The 24138-nt window shown below is 42.0% G+C and overlaps 2 protein-coding genes across 13 annotated transcripts; one reads left to right on the forward strand and one right to left on the reverse strand.

Annotated features, from left to right (window-relative positions):
- Positions 1-2139: 2139 nt before the first annotated feature.
- On the reverse strand, positions 2140-6749 carry ogfod2 (2-oxoglutarate and iron-dependent oxygenase domain containing 2). Of its 3 annotated transcripts, none has more exons than XM_052461768.1 (7): positions 6606-6749; positions 4956-5012; positions 4754-4864; positions 4536-4635; positions 4297-4421; positions 3903-4160; positions 2140-3614 (listed from the first exon to the last, which is right to left on the reverse strand). In XM_052461768.1, the coding sequence occupies exons 4-7, from the start codon at positions 4624-4626 to the stop codon at positions 3357-3359; spliced, it is 732 nt and encodes a 243-aa protein (XP_052317728.1). In that variant the 5' UTR covers positions 4627-4635; positions 4754-4864; positions 4956-5012; positions 6606-6749; the 3' UTR covers positions 2140-3356. The 3 variants fall into 3 exon arrangements, with proteins under 3 accessions (XP_052317728.1, XP_035641954.1, XP_035641953.1); XM_035786061.2 differs by lacking the exon at positions 6606-6749 and adding an exon at positions 5747-5868; XM_035786060.2 differs by lacking the exon at positions 6606-6749 and adding an exon at positions 5120-5389.
- abcb9 (ATP-binding cassette, sub-family B (MDR/TAP), member 9) lies at positions 5794-24070 on the forward strand. 10 transcript variants are annotated; one of them, XM_052461760.1, is made up of 18 exons: positions 5794-5942; positions 6076-6269; positions 6376-6487; positions 7270-7293; positions 7464-7925; positions 8243-8356; positions 8609-10043; positions 11190-11929; positions 13022-13136; positions 13325-13455; positions 17542-17747; positions 17951-18148; positions 18398-18526; positions 18676-18864; positions 19999-20172; positions 20419-20578; positions 20961-21097; positions 21561-24070. In XM_052461760.1, exons 8-18 carry the CDS (start codon positions 11242-11244, stop codon positions 21795-21797), a joined length of 2364 nt encoding a protein of 787 aa, XP_052317720.1. In that variant the 5' UTR covers positions 5794-5942; positions 6076-6269; positions 6376-6487; positions 7270-7293; positions 7464-7925; positions 8243-8356; positions 8609-10043; positions 11190-11241; the 3' UTR covers positions 21798-24070. The 10 variants fall into 10 exon arrangements, with proteins under 10 accessions (XP_052317720.1, XP_052317719.1, XP_052317721.1 ...); XM_052461759.1 differs by having other exon boundaries at positions 6376-7593; positions 7681-7791; XM_052461761.1 differs by having other exon boundaries at positions 6376-7408; positions 7681-7925.
- The last annotated feature ends 68 nt before the right edge of the window (positions 24071-24138 follow it).

Here is a 24138-nt window from a genome sequence, read left to right on the forward strand (position 1 = left end):
CATAACACTTAGGTTGGAGTCATTAAAACTTGTTTTTCAACCACTCCACAAATGTCATGTTAACAAACTAGTTTTGGTAAGTCGGTTAGGACATCTTCTTTGTGCATGACACAGGTTATTTTTCCAACAATTGTTTACAAGCAGATTATGTCACTTATAAATCACTGTATCACAATTCCAGTGAGTCAGATGTTTACATACACTAAGTTGACTGTGCCTTTAAGCAGCTTGGAAAAGTCAAGAAAATTATGTCATGACTTTAGAAGCTTCTGATAGGCTAATTGACATCATTTGAGTCAATTGGAGGTGTACCTGTGGATGTATTTCAAGGCCTACCTTCCAACTCAGTGCCTCTGCTTGACATAGGAAAATCAAACGAAATCAGCCAAGACCTCAGAAAAAAATTGTAGACCTCCACAAGTCTAGTTCATCCATGGGAGCAATTTCCAAATTCCTGAAGTTATCACATTCATCTGTACAAACAATAGTATGCCAGCATAAACATCATGGGACCACGCAGCCGTCATACCGCTGAGGAAGGAGACGCGTTCCGTCTCCTAGAGATGAATGTACTTTGCTGCTAAAAGTGCAAATCAATCCCAGAACAACAGCAAAGGACCTTGTGACGATGCTGGAGGTAAAACGAGTCCTATATCGACATAACCTAAAAGGCCACTCAGCAAAAAAGAAGCCACTGCTCCAAAACCGCCATAAAAAAAGCCAGACTACGGTTTGCAACTGCACATGGGTACAAAGATCGTACTTTTTGGAGCAATGTCCAGTCTGATGAAACAAAAATAGAACTGTTTGGTAATAATGACCATTGTTATGTTTGGAGGAAATAGGGGGAGACTTGAAAGCCGAAGATCACATCCATAACCGTGAAGTATGGGCACCCCCCGCAGCATCATGTTGTGAGGGTGCTTTGGCGCAGGAAGGACTGGTGCACTTCACAAAATAGATGGCATCATGGGACGGAAAAATTATGTGGACATATTGAAGCAACATCTCAAGACATCAGTCAGGAAGTTAATGCTTGGTCTCAAATGGGTCTTCCAAATGGACAATGACCCCAAGCATACTTCCAAAACTGACTCTGTTACACCAACTCTGTCAGGAGGAATGGGCCAAAATTCACCCAACTTATTGTGGGAAGCTAAAAGCTTAAATAAATAATTCTCTCTACTATTATTCTGACATTTCACATTCTTAAAATAAAGTGGTGATCCTAACTGACCTAAAACAGGGAATTGTCAAAAGGGGTAAATGTCAGGAATTGTGAAAAGTTTAAATGTATTTGGCAAAGGTGTAGGTAAACTTCCGACTTATCTACAAAAACAAGTTTTGCAGCCACATAATGCAAAATGAAGACTAAATCTAATATTTTTCCTAAAATTAGTTTTCGCGATTCACAAATGATTATTTTGATTCACATGTCTCAATTCACAACGATGGAACAGAAGCCCAACTAACACAATGGTGAATTAGTGAATCGTTCATTTCTTCAATAAGTTTCAAATATTAATTTGTGTGGCACTTTGTATGGCTTTGTTCACAATCCTGGCTGTTCATTATATATATATATATTTATAAATTGATAAAATATTTAATAATTTTCTAAATAAAGTACATTAAGAGAAATTATTCAATTCAATTCCATTACTTTTTCCATACTTTTCGGATTTGATCATTTTCCTAAACTTTTCCAGGCCTGGAAAACACAATATTAAATTTCCATGACTTTTTCAGGATTTTCAGGATGTACAAACCCTTTCAAGAAAAAATTGTATTTGACAAAAACAATAATTTCAAACCTTGATTACATTGGTACATGATCATACATAGAATCATTTTAAAGTCATTTATGTCAAAAAACTGTAATTTAACAAAATAATGAGTAATAATTTTGTCCGCGGCCCGCCAGTTGACGATCCCTGCCCTATTGTGTGTAAATGACTGCGGACACTTACTGAGCAGACACCTAACAATAACCCTAAGACGATGTACAAACTGTATTCTTGTGATATTTTCTTTGTTGCTAAATGTTGATCCTTTCAACATGATAGATTTTATCAACAGAGAAATGCCTGTGCATTATTTATTTTTTGTATGTATTATTAAAGAATTAGTAAGACCATAACTAGTTATGTATTTATTATTATACTGAAAAAATATTTAAACACAACATGCAACAATTTCTATTTTACTGAGTTACAGTTCATAGAAGGAAATCAGTCAATTCAAATAAATTCATTAGCCCCTGTTTGAAATCTATGGATTTCACATGACTGGGCAGGGGCGCACTCATGGGTGGGTCTGGGAGGGTGTAGGTCCAACCCTTGGAAGCCAGGCCCAGCCAATCAGAATTAGATTTTCCCCACAAAAGGGCTTTATTACACAGAAATACTCCTCAGTTTCATCAGCTGTCCAGGTGGCTGGTCTCAGACAATCCCGCAGGTGAAGAAGCTGGATGTGGAGGTCCTGGGCTGGTGTGGTTGCACGTGGTCTGCAGTTGTGAGGCCAGTTGTATGTATTGCCAAATTCTCTAAAACGATGTTGGAGGCGGCCTATGGTAGAGCAATTAGCATTCAATTCTATGGTGGACATTCCTGCAGTTATCATGCCAATTGCACACTCCCTCAAATCTTGAGACATCTTTGGCCCAGCATAAGGTGCACCTGTGCAATGAGCATGCTGTTTAATCACCTTCTTGATATGCGACACCTGTCAGGTGGATGGATTATCTTGGCAAAGAAGAAATGCTCACTAACAGGGATGAAAACAAATGTTGTGCACAAAACTTGAGTAATAAGCTTTTTGTGCATATGGAACATTTCTGGGATCTTTTCAGCTCATGAAACATGGGGCAAACATTTTACATTTCATGTTTATATTTTTGTTCAGTATATTTACATGATTTATAAATTGTACAGATTAAAAATCTTGTCAACTTTCTGTGAACAAGAAACAGGAGCAAGGCCACTAAAAGTAAGCCATAAAGGGGAAGGCAAAAGCTCAGGTTCTCCCCCAGTGTCTATAAACACTGGCATTTGAATATGAAATACCCCTACCTGTACAAAATACCATTCAATTCACTAGCTACACATTTTTTTGTATGGACATGATGTTTTAGGAAATATAGGAATAAATGTGACACTGCATAATGAAGTTTGTAGTGAGGTGTTTTGTAGAAGTAGTGATGAGCCTCCCTATGTTCCTAATGTCTCACGTTTCCTCTCCACAACTGTTCTTTGGCACATGCGATAATCTCTACGATAAGTAAACATCCAGACAATAGTTACACTAACATACACAAATACAGATGGACCAGCAACATTAAGTTAATGCAGGACACATTATACATTCTGTAGAAGAGACATCCCTATGTCACTCGTGAAGCCGTCTGCGAAACCCTCTCCTTCGACCAGGGTGGGCATCTTGTTGCACATGGGGCACAGTTTGTTCCTCTCCTGTGAGGCTCTCATCCAGACAATGAGGTTCCAGCGCTGCCCAGAGGAGATGGGCAGGGCACCGTGCATGTGTTGTCCTCTGTGGAGGATACCCTCCGTCACTTTGTGCTCTACCTCTGTACATGCTGTCTCACTCAGAGGCACCTGCAGGGGCAGCAAAAACACCATCAGCCACTGAACCATACTAGACTAACAATGAGAATGTTTACTAAAGTGCTGTGGTGACTTTTGTTCATGCAACTAATAAATCTGTGCGATTTCACAACCTAAAATGTAACAGTGTGTAACCTGGTATGGTTTTTAAACCACAGTGTGTGTGGAATTAATGAGAGATAGTATGAATCTAAACCAAGAGCACAGCTCCATTTATTATTTAATTCTATATAACACTATTGTGTTATCACACGTCCCCATCTGGCTCTAACGAGGCACCTGTCTCATGTCACCAAAGTAGAGATTCCCCTCCGTAAACTCTTTCCCCAGAGACACGTTGAGAGTGACCTCTGCGTTGTCGTAGTGGTAGCTGAGGTCCAAGTCTTCATGCATGTCATATTTCACCATGAAGGCCTTGTGGCTGTCCAGGTAGCATCCCCCACAGTCATGGTAGAGCAGAGATGTGAGAGGCTGCAGATACTGCTCACGGAGAGGGATGATGAAGCCTTCGTCAAACCCTAACTCGTTCAGGAGGATCTGTGTGGACAAAAGAACATCACCAACAAAAGGAACATGAGTTACAACAGGTAACACTTTATACATTGAGCATTTTGCCTGAAATCTCCAAATCGAATATTCTACAGAGTTCTCTCATATATAAGAGGACGTGTACCCCATAGTTATTCATGGTATTCGGTCTGCCCTTGGGCGATCTAGATTGTTCAAAGTGTTCCATCTCTTCTATCAGCTCATCACAGAAGATTTTCTTGAACACAGGAAAGCGGAAGACCCTTGCCGCTTCAAGAAATAAAAAATAATGAGTTAGGCCCTAATGTGGACAATGGAATAAAAATGCCTATGAAGTTGAACAGTTATGACAGGCACCACCTATGAACTCTAAGGAAAACTCACCTGCTTCAGTCTGCATTAAACTCAACAGTCCCTCTTTACTGGCCTCATCACTACGACAATAATCCACCATCTGTTTAAACTCTGGTGCCATATAGGACTCCTAAAGAGATAGACAATCTAAGTAAATTACAATGTACAGTAATACCCCAGATCAAAGGGTTAATTAACAGTATATGTGTATGGATTTGAAGACTGCAGTACTATTGTATGATTCCTACATGGAGAAGGTAGACATGGTCATGGAGTGGTTTATAAATCTCCTTAATGGCTGCAGCTCTCTCAGCTGACTTCACACCAAGGCACCTGCGCCTTTCAACTTCTTTCTCAATCTAGATAAGAAACATTCAACCCATACATTAAAATATAATGAAAATTCAGTCCGATTTTAACAAAATACTTAAAATACATGGGTCTACTTGCCTTTTTCAGGATGACCTTGAATTCTGTGTCAGTGGAGCAGCCAAGATTTCTTAACACCTGGAATGTAAACAGAAGTAAGGTTGCTAACTTTACACTCATCTAACAAGATGTTGTAACGTGACAACCGTCTGTAGATCTACTGCCTAGCTAGGCCAGATACCCACCGCTTGATAATCAGATCTAAACTGGTGCTCGGATAGAAATCTGACATGAAGTTTGAACTCCTCGAGGAAAATATTGTCAGTGCTAAAACAACTACAAGTGTAAAATGTTGCCTTGGAATCCTTGTCGTGTTGCATGACTTGTCATATAAAGATAATACAAATCAAAGTATTATAGGACAATTCATAATAATATTGGCTAATATAGCAGTTAAACGTTGGGGATATCGCCCGAGGAACTGCAGTTGTTTGTTGTGATCCAACTATGTTATGTGTCCGATGTGAAATGATACTCTCAGCATTTAGCTTCCATGATTTGTAATCAACAAAAGAGCTCAAACAGAGATACATTGCTGTATATAAAATATATAAATATCAAACGGTACTCTATTATTTAAATATGTGGCCATTTTTCTATCTGTTGATGTAAAATGGATTCAAGAGGAAAGGTAAACTTCGAGTTGCGTTTCCGGGTCCGTCAACATAAATCGTCCGTTCGCAGAATACTAAGGAAACATACGAATCTCTCATCCGTTGATTCATTATTTAGTTGTTATTTTGTCATGTTAATATTTTTTTGCTCGTACATCGGTTTCTCCTTGTAATATATCATTTGTCTCGCATATTTACAGTGGTTTTAGGTCCCTTTTTAGCTGCTGAGATGTTGAGTGTGGATTCGTTGCAAGTGGTGGCTAGGTGGTGGAGTCGAGCTCAAACCGACCGGGTGACATCTACACGTTTGTGGCCGAGGGCTGCTACCCCCAGACTATGAATCCTATACGAAAGAAGAATCTCAAAAGATATGCTCAGAAATTCATAATTGATGGTAAGAGAGTGAATAGATAACAAATAACAACAAGAAAATTCTTAATGTGTAGAGGGCCGTTGAAATGTGTGTTGTTGACTAGAATAGCATCTCTTTCTAATTGCATGTTGTCTGTGTGGTTTTGTTGTTCTAGAGGGTCGACTGTATTATGTGGGGCCCAAGAAGGAAGAGAAGCGAGAGGTGGTGATTGAAGCGGAACGTAAGAGGCATATATTCCTAGAGTGCCACTTCAATGACGTCGGTCATCACTTTGGACAAAAGAAGACTGTTCACAAGATCTAAAGCAAGTATTACTGGCTGGGTATTGTGAAGGACGTCGTGGACTGGGTATGTGCGTCTCTTTGGACTTCAGTGTAATGCAATAATACAACTTGGAGGCATATCATTGATTTATTCTTCTTACAAATTGTGTTTGTGCATTTGTCTGCCTTAGATAAAGGTATGTGAAACCTGTCAACGCTCGGAGAGGAACAAAAACATGACAAGGACTGTTCGGCCAATCAAAGTGGAAGCTCCCTGGGAAATTCTAGGGATTGATATATTTGGTAAAAAAACTCAGAAAACTTCTTAGAAAATTAAACTACTCATCTAGTGTAACTGGTGTAAAATGACTAGCTAGTTAGCTGTGCACGGTAGTAGTAGCGTTTCAATTGGTGTCGTCACCTCAGCTGAGAAGTTGTAGTTGTTTCCCTGTTTCCCGCGGCTTTTGTGGAGCGATTGGTGATGATGCTTCGTGGGAGGCAGTTGTCGATGTGGTGAGAGGGTACCTGGTTCAAGCCGAGGGTGTGGCGAGGAGAGGGACAGAAGAAACACTATTACACTAGTCTCAGAACAATAGATAAAAAGTTCAAACGCTTGTCTGACTTAGTTGAATTTGCTCTTCTTTAGAAGAAAAGGAAAAGCCACACACTAATCGCGCCGATGGCAAATAAAATATGGCAATATTTTGACAGCTAGCTGTCTTCATCAGGGTTTCATGTCAAGCACTGCAGGTCACCAGTGTATATATAGGTTTCCATTGGACACACACAGGTGTTTGCAATCATGGCTGGCTATGGCATGACATCATTGGTCAATTTACACATAACAATAATATCGAGAAAAGCATGAATGGATACACAATGCTAATATCCTACAGTAGCCTAGAGTACACAATTTAATTTACAATCAATGGAAAAAAAATCACGAATAGCCTACATCTTAAAAAGCCTTTATAATTTTTTTCAAATAGATAGAAAAATCAGAAGAGTGACTGATCAAACCTAATTATTCAGACCAAAGGAAGCGAGGGTCTTTAAATTAAAGAATCGGTTCTTCTTTTCACCAGGACCCTTCCCAGAAACCCAGCAAGGTAATTCAAGCGTGGTAATCATCACAGATTACTTCAGCAAGTGGGTGGAGGCATTCCCCATTCAAAAGAGAGATTGCCTCTCTGTTGCCAGATGTATTTCTACATCCATTTACAGGTAGCCTAATTAAACATACATACATTTCAATACTAATTTGAATATGATCTGCAAGGTACAACAACAATCATCAACAACATGAGTTGTCATGAGATGGCGCTCAATCACCATATCCCCCCCCTCCTACCAGGTTTGGGGCAGCAAAAACAATTATCTCCACACAAAGCGTTGACTTTTGTGGTGAGGTGAGAAATTATTAGCCTGTGTCTATTTACAAACTTAACGAAGTGGATAGGCCGATATCAACATTTCTCCTGTAATGTTACTTCCAGGTAACCAAGCACCTGTGTGACAGGTGGAACATAGTGCAGAGTGTGTCTGCTGTGGAGCTGAACCCGCTACACGACCGCAGCAGTGGCCTGCTGAAGGAGGCCATCACTCAGGTGGTGGCAGAGAAACGGGCAGAGTGGGACGATTTCCTGGACCCTGTTTTATATGGGGCGGCAGCGTAGCCTAGTGGTTAGAGCGTTGGACTAGTAACCGGAAGGTTGCGAGTTCAAACCCCCGAGCTGACAAGGTACAAATTTGTCGTTCTGCCCCTGAACAGGCAGTTAACCCACTGTTCCCAGGCCGTCATTGAAAATAAGAATATGTTCTTAACTGACTTGCCTGGTTAAATAAAGGTAAAAAAAAAAAAAATCTGTTTAGGATGACCGTTGACCCCACAACCAAGTTCACACCCTATTCACTCATGTTCACCAGGGAAGCCATTTTGCCCAGTGAGGTGATATGTTTTCTTTGTGTCTCTTTGTTTGGTTTAAAAATGCATCAAATTGTGTTATTACTATGTAATTGTTCATGTTTAGTTACTCATTTTCGATTCCTTTTGTCAAGACAAAAGCTGCTCCTTTCAGTTACGACCAAGAGACGGATTTGTATCACTCAAAGAAAGAGGCCTCTGCTTGTATGACAGTGATGCAGGAACAGCAGATCTCTGTCAAGCAGCTGGTGAGTTTGAATTGGAAATGCAATATCTTCACTTTTGGAAGATGCTGTGCTACACCACTAAAGAGAGCCTGATGAGCTTGTTTCATGGCTGCCACTTAATTTCTACTTCACTGCTGACTCACTTGACTTCAACCCACTTGCTCTTTGGGAAGCATAATTCATCAGGACATACTGTGGGTCAATGTATGACGTTCCCATGTGAGCTTTCTCTGGATTCCATTGGAAATGGTAAATAATTGTTTGTGCTTACAGGTGATCGCCAACATGAATGCGGCCTACAAACAGGAGAAGAAGAATGCCAAGAGAAGATCTCGGAACATGCCCTCCATCACGTTCAAAGTCACCGACCCTATGTTTTGCTCTGGAGAGTCACCCTCCCAGAAAAAACTGAAACCGAGCATTTACTTGTCTTTCCCTGTAGAAACAGTCCTCGCCACTAGGCAAAGCTGCTCAGATGACAAAAAGAGTGACTTGGAATAACCCCTGGTTTCTGATGTTCATTGAGGCCTGCTATGCTGGGGTTATGGTATACAGGGTACAGAATTGAGACTCATACAGTGACTGTATTGATGGCTCAATTATTTGTCTCGCTTCAGTGCTGCGATGGAGACATTCTGTCCACATAGGTAAGCAGCTTCACCCCTGAGAGAAGATTGGTAAACATAGAGGCAACCAACATCAAGAATCCTGACCAAAAATATTGATGAATTATTGGGTTGGTCACATGTCCAAATACATAGGATCCCCCTCGCAGTGCCTGGTGGATTTGTGGTCTTGTCATTGCTATTGTGATGCCTGTAGGTGCTAAAGGCCAATTTGTTTTCAGCAAGAGGTGAACGAAATTAATACTTTTACACTAGATCATGTAGAATACACCTAGATTTCCACCTCTTTTCAAAATCGGATATGAAGTCGCATTGATGTCATGGAGCAGTGCACTTGGAGCCAGCATCAGTTTTTTGGGGGCCCACACTTGGGATACTTCATATCCACAATCAGTCATTCATGAATACTTTGAATTTCAGCTCTGCTACATGCTTTAGGGAAGAAATGTTATTCATTGGCTTGGGTCCATACCAAATGATGGCTTAAAAGTTTATTGCTGTGCATAGATTCAAAATTCCCCATTGGCCACACATTCTACTGACTAATCTTTGAATAGGGACATCACCACACAACAAAGTGTTGTTAACAGACTCGGTACCCCTAAAGTGATAAACATGACTTTCACATGGAAATTACGAGTCACTTAATGCACATTGTAATAAATAAATATATCAGTTATCCTATGTTTGTCCAAATTATCTCTCTTACACACAAAACACACACAATCTCTGAGACTCTTTGAATAAACCTCATAATAATACACCGCAGGCTCTGGCTATTTAGTCCGGTTGACGAGACTCACGTGATTTAGCGCAGGGAGCACTGTGTCAGAAGGACCGGCTCTCTGGATTGCCCCGCCAGTTCCGTCCTGGGATGATCTTGTAGGAGGAGCCTCGCACACCATTTATATTACCGGTTGCCATATACATTGCATAAAGGATCACCAGTGCAGTTTGAGTGCAAATCGATATGAACTCAGAATGCGACAGAGTGGCGATTAGGCCATGTCGCCTAAAATATAATAAATTACTGTATCAAGGAAAGTGATCGAATATCCGAGAGGAGATAAGAGCGCCGCACGGTAGGTCAATGTGATACAGTAACCTTGTCGAAACCTGATGTCACGGGTGCATTTGTGATCATTGATCACGGTAGGCATTTATACTGAACAAAATATAAACGCAACATGCAACAATTTCAAAGATTTTACAGAGTTACAGTTCATATGAGGACATCCGTCAATTTTTATAAATTCATTAGGCCCTTACCTGGGGATTGCACATAACTGGCAATACAGATATGCACAGATACCTTTAAAAATGGGCCTCACTATGGGCCTAAGGATTTAGTCGCGGTATTTATGTGCATTCAAATTGTCATCGATATTGTGTCTCTAGTTTATGCCTGCCCATACCATAACCCCACTGCCACCATGAGGCACCCTGTTCACAATGTTGACATCAGCAAACCATAAGCCACATGATGCCATACATGTGGTCTGTGGGTGTGAGGCAGGTTGGACATACTGCACAATTCACATAGGAGGTTGGCTTATGATAGAGAAATGAACATGAAATTATCTGGCAACAGCTCTGGTGGATATTCCTGCAGTCAGCATGCCAATTGCATGCTCCCACAAACTTTGAGACATCTGTGGCATGTGACAAAACGACACATTTTAGAGTGGCCTTTTATTGTCCCCAGCACAGGGTGCACCTGTGTAATGATCATGCTCTTTATTTAGCGAGGCAGGTCAGTTAAGAACAAAATCTTATTTTCAATGACAGCCAGTGGGTTAACTGCCTTGTTCAGGGGCAGAACGACAGATCTTTACCTTGTCAGCTTGGCGATTCAATCTTGCAACCTTTCAGTTACTAGTCCAACAACTAGGCTACCTGTTGCCCCTATCAGATGGATGGATTATCTTGGCAAATGAGAAATGCTCACTAACAGGGATGTAAACAAATTTGTGTGCCAAATTTGAGAGAAATAAGCTTCTTGTGCGTATGGAACATTTATGAAACATGGGACCAGCACTTTACATGTTGCATTAATATTTTTGTTCAGTGTAGTTCAGTGAACTTCCATTTGGGTTGAATTCAAAACACTTGTTCGAAAAAAAACGTCATATAATTGTAATAGCCTATAAATGTATTGTAATAACAACAATATTAAAACAAAACAATAGGCTACAGTTTTAGCTTTTTGTATTCTTGTTTCTCCCCAGACTTGTTCATTCTTCACAGGACACTATCTCCCCACAGATAGACTGAAACGTAATGGGGGTCATAGTAGTGGTGAGCTGTATCTTGTTATTTATCCTGGTGGATGTTATTGTCACCACTGTCCTCTACTTACATGGTTGCCAGACTGCAATATTCACAGAGGATGTGCAGAACTTTGACATTCTCCACTCCGTCCTGGACCTCTGGGGGACTATGCTGGTCAGAGTCTGCCTTCTGCTTGGGGCCTCCATAGGGGTGTTATGGAACAGAGTGGACGGCCCATGCAGGGTCTCTGCCCTGGGGACCCTGACTCTCCTAATCTGCCTGACCGTCAGCACCTACGCCTTAGCTAAGCTCCTGATGCTCTCAGAGCAGGGCGATCTGGCTCACCAACCCTGGTTCCTCAGTCTGTTTTCCTGGACCTGTGTGTCAGTGCTGGGGACCGTGCTCCTCTGGAGGCTCCTGGGAAGGGCTCCTAACATTGTGACTGACGGAGAGGGAGATGGTGGAGGAAATGTCTGTGAGGAGACTGAGAGGCTAGTGGAGGCAGCAGGAGAGAATGGCACTGAGGAGGTGGAGGAGCAGCAGAAGCATGGGGAGAAGAAGAGGAGTAGGGCGAGCAGGAAAGGAACAGAGGACCAGAAGAACTCAGGGGCCACACTGGGGCGTCTGCTGTCCTACTGCAGTAAATACGCTGGGCTGCTCTCTGTAGCCTTCCTCTTCCTCCTCATCTCTGCTGTGTGTAAGTGGCAACTTGTTTAATTACAATGCACAGATGACTAGGGCCCTGCGTTTTTCCTGAACACATGACCTGACCAGGAACAACGCAGGGCTCTAGGTACAGACAATAACTAGGGAACTGAGGATTTCCATGGTCAGGTCATATCAGTTATTTGGCCTGGCCATGGTCAGGAAGAACTCGTGGGCCCAACAGATGACAAGTCAAGTTGATTAATGTAGAGATCATCACCATTGTGAGGCTGGCATATTACACAGTGTTGCATGAGATAGTTACACAGAAGATGTGTAATGAAGAAACATAACCAGCCTCTTGGAAGTTCTGTTTGGATCCCATGCATTTGTATTTAAGACTTTATTACTGAACTCATAGCAGCATGGTATTGAATTCAGGGTTGCAAGGTTGCTCTACTACTCATTATAAACTGGGTGATTCGAGCCCTGAATAGTGATTGGCTGATATACATTGTATATCAGACCGTATACCACATGTATGACAAAACATTTATTTTTTACTGCCCTAATTATGTTGGTAATCAGTTTAAAATATCAATAAGGCACCTCAGGGGTTTGTGATATATGGCCAATATACCACGGCTAAGGGGCTGTGTCCAGGCACTCCGCGTTGCATTGTGCATAACAACAGCCCTTAGCTTTGGTATATTGGCCATATACCACACCCCACCGGGCCTTATTGTTTAATTATAGGAGTGACAAATTACATTAATGACTCATGTACCATGAATAAAGCATGATGGGGTTCCTGAGTGGCACAGCGGTCTAAGGCACTACATCTCAGTGCAAGAGGCATCACTACAGTCCCTGGTTTGAATCCAGGCTGTATCACAATTTGCCCAGCATCGTCCGGGTTTGGCTCGGGTAGACCGTCATTGTAAATAAGAATTTGTTCTTAATTGACTTACCTAGTTAAATGAAGGTTAAATGAAAAAAATACTCTAACCTACTCATTTCATTTCATTATAGACAAATCAAAATATATCTATAAACTGTATTTCTATTTTACACAATTGTGCTATTATTATTATTAGTATTATTTTTCATAACATTTAATGGTACTCTGTAATCCACTTTATAGGTGAGGCCTTCATCCCCTACTACACTGGGCAGGCTATAGATGGCATTGTTATTCACAAGAGTATGGAGTACTTCACCAAGCCCCTGATCACTCTCACTGTGTTGGCCTTAGTCAGGTAAGCCATGCTGAAGTGAACAGTGAACAGTTTGTTAACTGGTTGTCCTTGTTGTGTGCCATATCTTCTTTGATGTCTTGCACATGCTACATATCTATTATTGATTCGACAATATATACATTGATCTTGTGTGTTTGTGGCGTATAATGTATCTCTGACTGCGTTTCATTTCTTGCGTCTCTCCTTAGCTCTATAGCTATTGGAGTACGAGGTGGCCTCTTTAATCTAACCTTTGCCAGACTGAATCTTCGCCTGCGGAATCTTCTCTTCAGATCTCTGATGCGTCAGGAGGTGGGCTTCTTTGACTCAAACCACACAGGTGAGCTCTCAAGATTTCTCTTTATTCCTTCCTTTCATGCTTTTCTCTTGTTCCTCTGATTAAATCAAATCAAGCAAATCAGATTTTCTCAGTCACATGCGCCGAATACAACAGGTTCCGAGTCTCTAACCAACAATGTGGATAATAATATGAAATAAAAGTAACAAATAATTACAGAGCAGCTGTAAAATAACAATAGCGAGACAATATACAGGGGGGTACCGGTACAGAGTCAATGTGCGGGAGCACCGGTTAGTTGAGGTAATATGTACATGTAGGTAGAGTTATTATTGTGACTATGCATAGATGATAACAATAGAGAGTACAGCGGTGTAAAAGAGGGGGAAGGAGGGGACAATGCAAATAGTCTGGATAGCCATTTGATTTGGTGTTCAGGAGGAGTCTTATGGCTTGGGGGTAGAAGCTGTTTAGAAGCCTCTTGGACCTAGACTTGGCGCTCCGGTACCGCTTGCCGTGTGGTAGCAGAGAGAACAGTCTATGACTAGGGTGGCTGAAGTCTTCGACAATTTTTAGAGCCTTCCTCTGACACCGCCTGGTATAGAGGTCCTGGATGGCAGGAAGCTTGGCCCCAGTGATGTATTGGGCCGTTCGCACTACCGTCTGTAGTGCCTTGCGGTTGGAGGCCGAGCATTTTCCAAACCAGGCAGTGATGCAACCAGTCAGGTCTCGATGGTGCAGCTGTAGAACCTTTTGAGGATCTGAGGACCCATGCCAAATCTTTACAGTCCTGGGGGGGAATAGGTTTTGTCGTGCCCCATTGATGAGAATGAGGGCATGCTCGGTCCTCTTTTTCCTGTAGTCCACAATTATATCCTTTGTTTTGATCACGTTACCTACCCTCACCACCTGGGGCAGCCCGTCAGGAAGTCCAGGATCCAATTGCAGAGGTGTTTAGTCCCAGGGTCCTTAGCTTATTGATGAGCTTTGAGGGCACTATGGTGTTGAATGCTGAGCTGTAGTCAATGAACAGCATTCTCACATAGGTTTTCCTTCTGTCCAGGTGGGAAAGGGCAGTGTGGAGTGCAATGTAAATAGCATATTCTGTGGATCTGTTGGTATGGTATGCAAATTATAATGGGTCTAGGGTTTCTGGGATAATGGTGTTGATGTGAGCCATGACCAGCCTTTCGAAAGCACTTCATGGCTACAGACGTGAGTGCTATGGGCCGGTAGTCATTTAGACAGGTTACCTTAGTGTTCTTGGAAACAGGCCCTATGGTGGTCTACTTAAAACATGTTCGTATTACAGACTCGGAGAGAGAGAGGTTGAAAATGTCAGTGAAGACACTTGCTAGTTGGTCAGTGCATACTCGCAGTACATGTCCTGGTAATCTGTCTGGCCCTGCAGCCTTATGAATGTTGACCTGTTTCAAGGTCTTACTCACATTGGCTGCGGAGAGCGTGATCACACAGTCTTCCAGAACAGCTGTTGCGCTCATGCATGTTTCAGTGTTATTTGCCTCAAAGCGAGCATAGAAGTTGTTTAGCTCATCTGGTAGGCTCGTGTCACTGGGCAGCTCTCGGTTATGCTTCCCTTTGTAGTCTGTAATGTTTTGCAAGCCTTGCCACATTCGACTAGCGTCAGAGCCGGTGTAGTATGATTCGATCTTAGTCCTGTATTGACGCTTTGCCTGTTTGTTGTTTTGTCGGAGGTCATAGCGAGATTTCTTATAAGATTCCGGATTAGGGTCCCGCTCCTTGAAAGCGGCAGCTCTAGCCTTTAGCTCAGTGCGAATGTTGCCTGTAATCCATGGCTTCTGGTTTGGGTATGTACGTACAGTCACTGTGGGGACGACGTTATCGATGCACTTATTGATGAAGCCAATGACTGATATGGTGTACTCCTCAATGCCATCGCAGGAATCCCGGAACATATTCCAGTCGGTGCTAGCAAAACAGTCCTGTAGTTTAGCATCTGCTTCATCTGACCACTTTTTTATTGATCTTGTCACTGATGCTTCCTGCTCTTCTAGCCAAAGAGAGGAGTCACAAAAAGCAGAAATATAGATCAAATTAATCACTAACCTTTGATGATCTTCATCAGATGACACTCATATGACTTCATGTTACAAAATACATGTATGTTTTGTTTGTGCATATTTATATCCAAAAATCTAATTTTACTTTGGCGTCTTATGTTCAGTAGTTCCAAAACATGCAGTGATTTTGCAGAGAACCACATCAATGTACAGAAATACTCATAATAAACATTGATAAAAGATACAACTATTATACATGGAACTTTAGATAAACTTCTCCTTAATGCAACCGCTGTGTCAGATTTCAAAAAAGCTTTACGGAAAATGCACACCATGCAATAATCTGAGTATGGCGCTCAGAGACCAAACAAGCCAAAAAGATATCCGCCATATTGTGCAGTCAACAGAAGTCAGAAATAACATATAAATATTCACTTACCTTTGATGATCTTCATCGGAATGCACTCCCAGGAATCCCAGTTTCACAATAAATGTTTGATTTGTTCAATAAAGTTAATAATTTATGTCCAAATAGCTCCTTTTGTTAGGGCATTTGGTAAACAAATCCAAGCGCGTGTGCAAGTCCAGCTGAAAGGTCGGACGAAAAGTTCAAAAAGTTATATTACAGGTCGTAGAAACATGTCAAATGAAGTATAGATTCAATCTTTAGCTTGTTTTTATCATAAATCTTCAATAATGTTGTAACCGGAGAATTCCTTTGTCTGTAGAAAAGCAATGGAATGCAAGCTAACTTTCACATGACCGCGCGTCACGAGCTCTTGGCAATCTGCCAGACACCTGGCTAAATCCCCTCTCATTCGGCCCCACATCACAGTAGAAGCATCAAACAAGGTTCTAAAGACTGTTGACATCTAGTGGAAGCCTTAGGAAGTGCAACATGGCCAATATCCCACTGTATCTTCGATAGGCTATGAGTTGAAAACTCATATGGCAGGTTTTCACCTGCCATATGAGTTCTGTTATACTCACAGACATCATTCAAACAGTTTTAGAAACTTCAGAGTGTTTTCTATATCCAATATACAAATTAATCTGCATATTCTAGCTTTTATGGCTGAGTAGCAGGCAGTTTACTCTGGGCACCTTATTCATCCAAGCTACTCAATACTGCCCCCCCAGTCACCAAGAAGTTAAAGACCCGGCTACTAGGAGCGCCGCCTTTGGTGAGCGTTTTCTTGTTTGCTTATGGCGGAATACAGCTCATTCAATGCTGTCTTAGTGCCAGCCTTTGACTGTGATGGTATGTAAACAACATCGAAAAATACAGATGAAAACTCTCTAGGCAGGTAGTGTGGTCTACAGTTTATCATGGCTATTGCTCTACCTCAGGCGAGCAAAACCTTGAGACTTCCTTAGATATTGTGCACCAGCTGTTATTTACAAAATACATATTCTGATGCCCCTTGTCTCACCAGACGCCGATGGTCTATCCTGCCGGTGCAGCATATAACCAGCCAGCTGTATGTTAATAGTGTTGTCGTTCAGCCACGTCTCCGTGAAGCATAAGATATTACAGTTTTGAATGTCCCGTTGGTAGTTTAATCTTCCACTTAGGTCATCTATTTTATTGTCCATCTATTGCACGTTTGCTAGCAGAATGGAAGGAAGTGGGGGTTTATTCGATCACCTACGAATTCTCAGAAATTCTCAGAGACGGTAGTGGCAAAATGATGTACAAATTAAGTTAAAAAAATATGTTTAAAAAAAGGCTAAATGAGAGATAAGGGGTACTTGGCTCCACTTTAATAAAGCTTTGTACAAGCTTTGTACAAACAAGAACAGGTTCTAACCAGTTCTTACAGTATTCAACTCAAGCCTTTACATAACATTAGACTGTAACAGAACCATTTTTCCCCAACACTATGTTAAAGCCTGTGGGGTTTAAGTGTTGTAGTGTAAAAGCTTTTCTCCTAAGCTCGGAGTCTCATCCCCAAATGCCCAAAAGCCCTACACATTTCTCCCTCTACTCTGCCTTCATATTTCTGCTCCTAACCTGTCATTAAATAATGAAAATAATTCAGAAAGAGTTTGGAAAAAATACACAAAAAAAATGTTTGTCCTGCAGGTGACATCACCTCTCGCCTGACCTCTGACACTACTCAAGTGAGTGACCTGATCTCTCAAAATGTCAACATGTTCCTGAGGAGTATGGTTAAGGGCATAGGGTTCTTCATCTTCATGTTCGGGATGTCCTGGAAGCTGACTCTGGTCACCATCATGGGATTCCCCTTCATCGCAGTCATCTCCAATGTGTATGGGGAGTACTACAAGGTATTCACTCTGCTGCTTGTATACACACATGCACAAGTATGCACACCCACACATGCACAAGCTCTCACGCACACACGTACACACATACACACTTCACCCCAGCCCATGTATTAAATTTGAACACTTGTTTATTAAAAGCTTCATTCATACAGTATTTAGTTTGCACTTTTACTTGTTAAACTTTCCACGGTTCTCATCATCAGAGATTGACCAAAGAGGTCCAGACTGCCCTGGCTCAGGCTAACCAGGTGGCCGAGGAAACTGTTTCATCCATGAAGACGGTGCGCAGCTTTGCCAATGAGGAACAGGAGGCTGATTCCTACTACAGCAGGCTGCATGTCATGTTTCAACTGAACAAGAAGCAAGCGTTGGCCTACGCCCTCTACATGTGGTCCAGTTGTGTAGGTATCACCAATGTACAGTAGCTACCGCCTGTAAGACCGTCAATGTACATAAGAATGAAGAACTTGTTCTTAACTGACTTGACTGGTTAAATACAAGTTAAATAAATAAAATAAAGCTCAGATGAGGACTGAGTGTTAAGGAGCTCTCTCATGTTTTATGTCTTGTGTGTTTTATTGCATCCACTGTATCTGCTCGCTTTACCTTGGTTGTGGGGCACATTCGAATGTGTTTCTCGCTTGCTCCAGATCTCAGAACTTGTTCTTCAAGTGGCAATCCTCTTCTACGGCGGTCACCTGGTCATTACTGAGCAGATGAGTGGAGGCACCCTGATATCTTTTGTCATATATGAGCTGGAGCTGGGAGAGTGCCTGGAGGTATTTCTGACTCATTCATATACATCTCTAACTGTACACATGGCAATCACAACCTATCCCTTTAACCACCTTATATTACCGTAAGTAAGACAGCTACCTAGCTAATTCTATTATCCTTTGTCCCCTGTCTTGAATAACTTGTGTTACAGAGCATAGCATCGGTCTACACAGGTCTCATGCAGGGAGTGGGAGCAGCTGAGAAGGTGTTTGAGTATATCGACAGGGAGCCCAAACACCAACATGATGGGAAAGAGGTCCCCGACACCTGCAAAGGACTGGTCGAGTTTAAAGATGTCACGTTTTCCTACCCAACACGGCCCGAAACAGACATTCTAAAGGTATGTGTCAGCTGACCATTAGGTTTGGGCTCAAAGCTAGACTGATGAGTGAAGCTATAGACAGAAACACTGTTGTCAGGCAATTCTGTATCGTTTCATGCCAGTAGTAAGCTTTTATATCATCCCCATGCAGCAAAGCCAGCCAGTACACTATCAATCATACAAGAAAGCTACTGCATTGATCAACGTCGGAACTGTTAGGTTCTAAGTTCCGGTACAAATTCCAGTCGTACTCCGAAAAAAGCTTGTGCAAGATTTATTCGCCACACTGGGTCATACAGCTGCAAAGACAAGATATGAAGTCACAAGCCCATATATTTATGACCTCCAACTAGGCCTCAACCCCGCCCCCCTTTCCAAACAGACCCCCTTCTGTGTGTAGGAACAATTCATCTCTGTGGCTAAGCATGTGGTGCTATCGTACCAGCTCAAATCTGGAACCTTTGCTACACCTCCACGCATCTCACGGTCTTCTTATCAGTGAGGAGAACCCAGTCCGAAAGATAATTATCCTCATACACAAAGAGCTATTTCTGTGAATAAGCAATCTATTCATAATATAAGGACGCAAAACATATTGAGAGGATACAATGATATAAAACAGTAAAACTATAAGACCGTGTTATAGGGCAGTAGTTTACAATCTATTAGATCTAACATATGGCTCCTATCTCACCCTTATGGAAACTTTTTGTTTCAAAGACAGGCCTCTTTTGAACTTTACCTCTAGCAAAATACAACTGCACATAGATCATTCCATCTAACCCATAACACGCTAATCACTATTGCTAGGTTACTTTTATGATTATAAACATGCTAAAACGTGCTCACGTCAATTAGTCAGTTTCACAACAGTGCTTTTTATCATGTCTAAACTTATATTAAGGATATATGTATGCCTATGATATGATGGTTGGGTATATATGAACAGATGGTTTGTCTTCTTCTTGGTGGTCCTCTGTAGCTCAGTTGGTAAAGCATGGCTCTTGCAATGCCAGGATAGTGGGTTTGATTCCCAGGACCATCCATATGTAAAAAATGTATGGACGCACGACTAAGTCACTTTAGATAAAAAATATCAGCGAAATGGGATTTGAAATGGGATTTGACATTAATCTTCTTCTTCTTCTCCAGAGTGTATCCTTCACGTTGCGGCCTGGAGAGGTGACAGCCTTGGTTGGACCATCTGGCAGTGGAAAGAGCTCCTGTGTGGGTCTCTTAGAGAACTTCTACGCCCCACAACAAGGCCAGGTGCTGCTGGATGGCCGGCCGGTGCACACCTACCAGCATGGCTTCCTCCACTCGCGGGTCAGTGCTCCACATGGCTCCTCTGGCATTTTAACTCGTTGTTTACAATGTGTACAACTAAGCCTCTGCGTTAAATCACAATCACTGTCTACCTGAGAAGTTTTCCATGAAATCGAAATATTCCGTCTCGTGCTAGATAGCTTATTCCTTTCAACCACCAGAGGGCATCAATATTCATTTTAAGATGAAGACTGGTAAAGATCCCTGTGCAGAAAGACTGAGCCTCTCTCTGTGTTGTTGTTGCAGGTAGCACTAGTGGGCCAGGAGCCTGTCCTGTTCGCCCGTTCTGTAGAGCAGAACATAACCTATGGACTGACTGACATCCCTATGGAGGCTGTGGTGCAGGCTGCCACCGAGGCAAACGCACACGACTTCATCACCGGTCTAACCAACGGCTATAACACAGGTGACATTAATGCTATTGCCTAAACTAATATTTACCAACCTTTTTTGGTTACTATACCACTATCTGAATTTTGATCTGTCCAGAGTACATCTGAAGTACCCCATCATGTGCATTTTACCAGTAAGCCTATGGTCTCCTGAGTCTTCTCAAGGACCCCCTGTGGATAGGCCAAGCACCCCCAGGGGTCCTAGTAGTGAATCTAAAAAAATAGCAAACTAAAAACTGCAAAATGTTATGTTTACTGCAACATACTGTATGAACATTGGCCATATAATTTTTGAGTAACACAAAATAACAGCCTCTCCTCACTATTTGCATATGATTTTGCATTTCTATTTTAAGATCTCGAACGCAATGAAATTGTTCCTCGTTCCTCTCTTAGGAGTGGGTGAGAAGGGCACCCAGTTGTCAGGGGGGCAGAAGCAGCGGGTGGCCATCGCACGGGCACTCATCCGCAACCCACATGTTCTCATCCTGGACGAGGCCACCAGTGCACTGGATGCAGAGAGCGAACATGTTGTAAGGAGACAGGCTAAATCAGTGTTCTGTGACTGTGATCTGGGTTTAATCAGATCAAGTTGTGAATTATAGATAAAGATACCGTATGGATTTAGAGAGGAAGGGTGTATATTCTGTAATATGCAGCTCCTCAAGTTTCATGACAATAACCTAGTTCATTAAATGCAGTATAATATTATTATAATAACTCTCAGCTGCTGGTGACCTCTCTGCTGTCTTTAATTAGACCAAGTCTTCAACTATACTAGATACTATTAACCCTGGATAATCCTTTTTAGTATAACCAAACTCTCTGCATTGTAACTATGCTGGCTTAAAAAGGCCAGTATTATTATTTAATCTTTGACATATTCTCTTTATCGGTTGTCTCTCATTTGATGGCACTTTATCTCGTTTTCTGAATGCTATATCATATTTGACTTTTAGTGTCGCTTAGGATCTTCTCTCTGTTCTCTCTCCCCAGGTCCAGCAGGCTCTGAACAACATCATGCGTCAGCACACAGTGCTGGTGATCGCCCACCGCCTCAGCACAGTGGAGAGGGCAGACAACATCATAGTCATCAACCGCGGCTGTGTGGTAGAGCAGGGACCACACAGCCAACTGATGGCCAAGGGGGGGCTCTACTGCAAGCTGGTACAGAGGCAGGTCCTGGGCATCGAGACGGGGGCCGTTCTTAACCCTCCAGAGGTGGACATCTGAGGGTGGTAGTCAGCGGAGGCAGAGCGGACATGATAGCAGCAGTGCCAGCGAGTCAAAATGTGAACACCACGCTACTGAGAGAGGTTCCTAGGGCTTTATTGGTAGCTAACACTGACTGACTGGCACTGCTGAGCAGTGCCTCGAAACCAAGGCATTACATTACTCTTGATGTTTTATTTGCACATTATGTTGTCCTGTAGCTCAGTTGGTAGAGCATGGCGCTTGTAACGCCAGGGTAGTGGGTTCGATTCCCGGGACCACCCATACATAGAATGTATGCACACATGACTGTAAGTCGCTTTGGATAAAAGCGTCCGCTAAATGGCATATATTATGTTGAATAGATTCAACTCAAGTCTATTTTACAGTGTTCAAAACCTTGAATATTTGCTATTGAATAATCAATAAGAGTAGTCATTTGACCAGTTCTTCTGGACATGAATGAGCAACACGCTAATTAGTTAATCCTAGTGGTGATATTACACTAAACAAAAATATAAACACAACATATAAAGTGTTGGCCCCATGTTTCATGAGCTGAAATAAATTATCCAAGACATTTTCCTATACGTACAGTAAGCTATTTTATTTAAAAATGTGTTTACATCCCTGTTAGGGAGCATTTTTCCTTTGCTAAAATAATCCATGCACCTGATTAAACAGCATGATCATTACATTTACATTTTACATTTAAGTCATTTAGCAGACGCTCTTATCCAGAGCGACTTACATTACACAGGTGCACCTTGTGCTGGGGACAATAAAAGGCCACAAATGTGCAGTTTTGTCATACAACACAATGCCACAGATGTCTCAGGTTTTGAGGGAGTGTGCAGGAATGTTCACCAGAGAAGTCAGAAAATTGAATATTAATTTCTCAACGATAAGCCGCCTCCAATGTTGTTTTAGAGAATTTGGCAGTACAGCCAACCGGCCTAAACCGCACACCACATGTAACCACCCCTGCCCAGGACATCCACATCTGGCTTCTTCATCGGCAGGATAATCTGAGACCAGCCATCCGGACAGCTGATGAAACTGTGGGTTTGCACAACCAAAGAAATTCTGCACAAACTGTCTGTGTGCTTGCCCAAGTCTTCACCAGGGTCTTGACCTGATGGTAGTTTGGCATCGTAATGGTCTTCAGTGGGCAAATGCTCACCTTCGATGGCCACTGGCACGCTGGAGAAGTGTACTCTTCACAGATGAATCCAGGTTTCAACTGTACCGGCCAGATGGCAGACAGCGTGTATGGTGTTGTGTTGGCGAGCGGTTTGCTGTTGTCAACATTGTGGTGCCTCATGGTGGTGGTGGGGTTATGATATGGTCAAGCATAAGCTATGGACAACGAACACAATTGCATCTTATCGATGGCAATTTGGATGCACAGATACCGTAACAAGATCCTGAGACCCATTGTTGTGCTATTCATCCGCGTCATCACCTCATGTTTCAGCATGATAATGCACGGCCTCATGTCACCAGGATCTGTACACATTTCCTGAAAATGTCCCAGTTCTTCCATGGCCTGCATACTCACCAGACATGTCACCCATTGAGCTTGTTTGGGATGCTCTGGATTGACTTGTACGGCAGCATGCTCCAGTTCCCGCCAATATCCAGCAACTTCACACAACCATTAACATTCACCAGGCCACAATCAACAGCCTGATTAACTCTATGTGAAGGAGATATGTCGTGCTGCATGAGGCAAATGGCGGTCACACCAGAGAAGTATCTGTGAACAACAGATGCAGATCTGTCCCAGACATGTGAAATCCATAGATTAGGGCCTAATTAATTAATTGCAGTCCATAGATTAGGGCCTTATGCATACATTTCAATTGAATGATTTCCTTATATGAAATGTAACTCTTTGAAATTGTTGCATGTTGCGTTTAGATTTTTGTTCAGTGTATGAATATCGTTAATATAATTGATTGTATGACGTACAAAACAATAATAGTATTGTGATACTTTATTTGTAATTGCAATATTAGGTGGAAATTGTAAAGTTATCTCTGTGTGCATCTAGGCCTTTCTGTATCTGGTTAATTTGTAAACGTATACTGTATACAGGACAGAGAGGTGCCTTCACTGGATGAGAATGTGCAGACTGTATTTATTCTATGCAATGGGAAGTGCAATGTCTTGAAACTATATGACACTATCATTGCTGAATAGATTAGATTTCATGTGGATGCTGTCCAATACTTGATTTTGCACAAGTAAAAGTGAATGTACAGAATTAACAAAGACATGACTGCAACCAGGCTACTGAAAACATATTGTTTGTTGTTGCCTGTTGGTTTTATTGTAGCAGAGGCCTCTTCGACTGTAT

The sequence above is a fragment of the Oncorhynchus keta genome, chromosome 14 (assembly GCF_023373465.1).
Source record: "Oncorhynchus keta strain PuntledgeMale-10-30-2019 chromosome 14, Oket_V2, whole genome shotgun sequence".
NCBI lineage: Eukaryota > Metazoa > Chordata > Actinopteri > Salmoniformes > Salmonidae > Oncorhynchus > Oncorhynchus keta.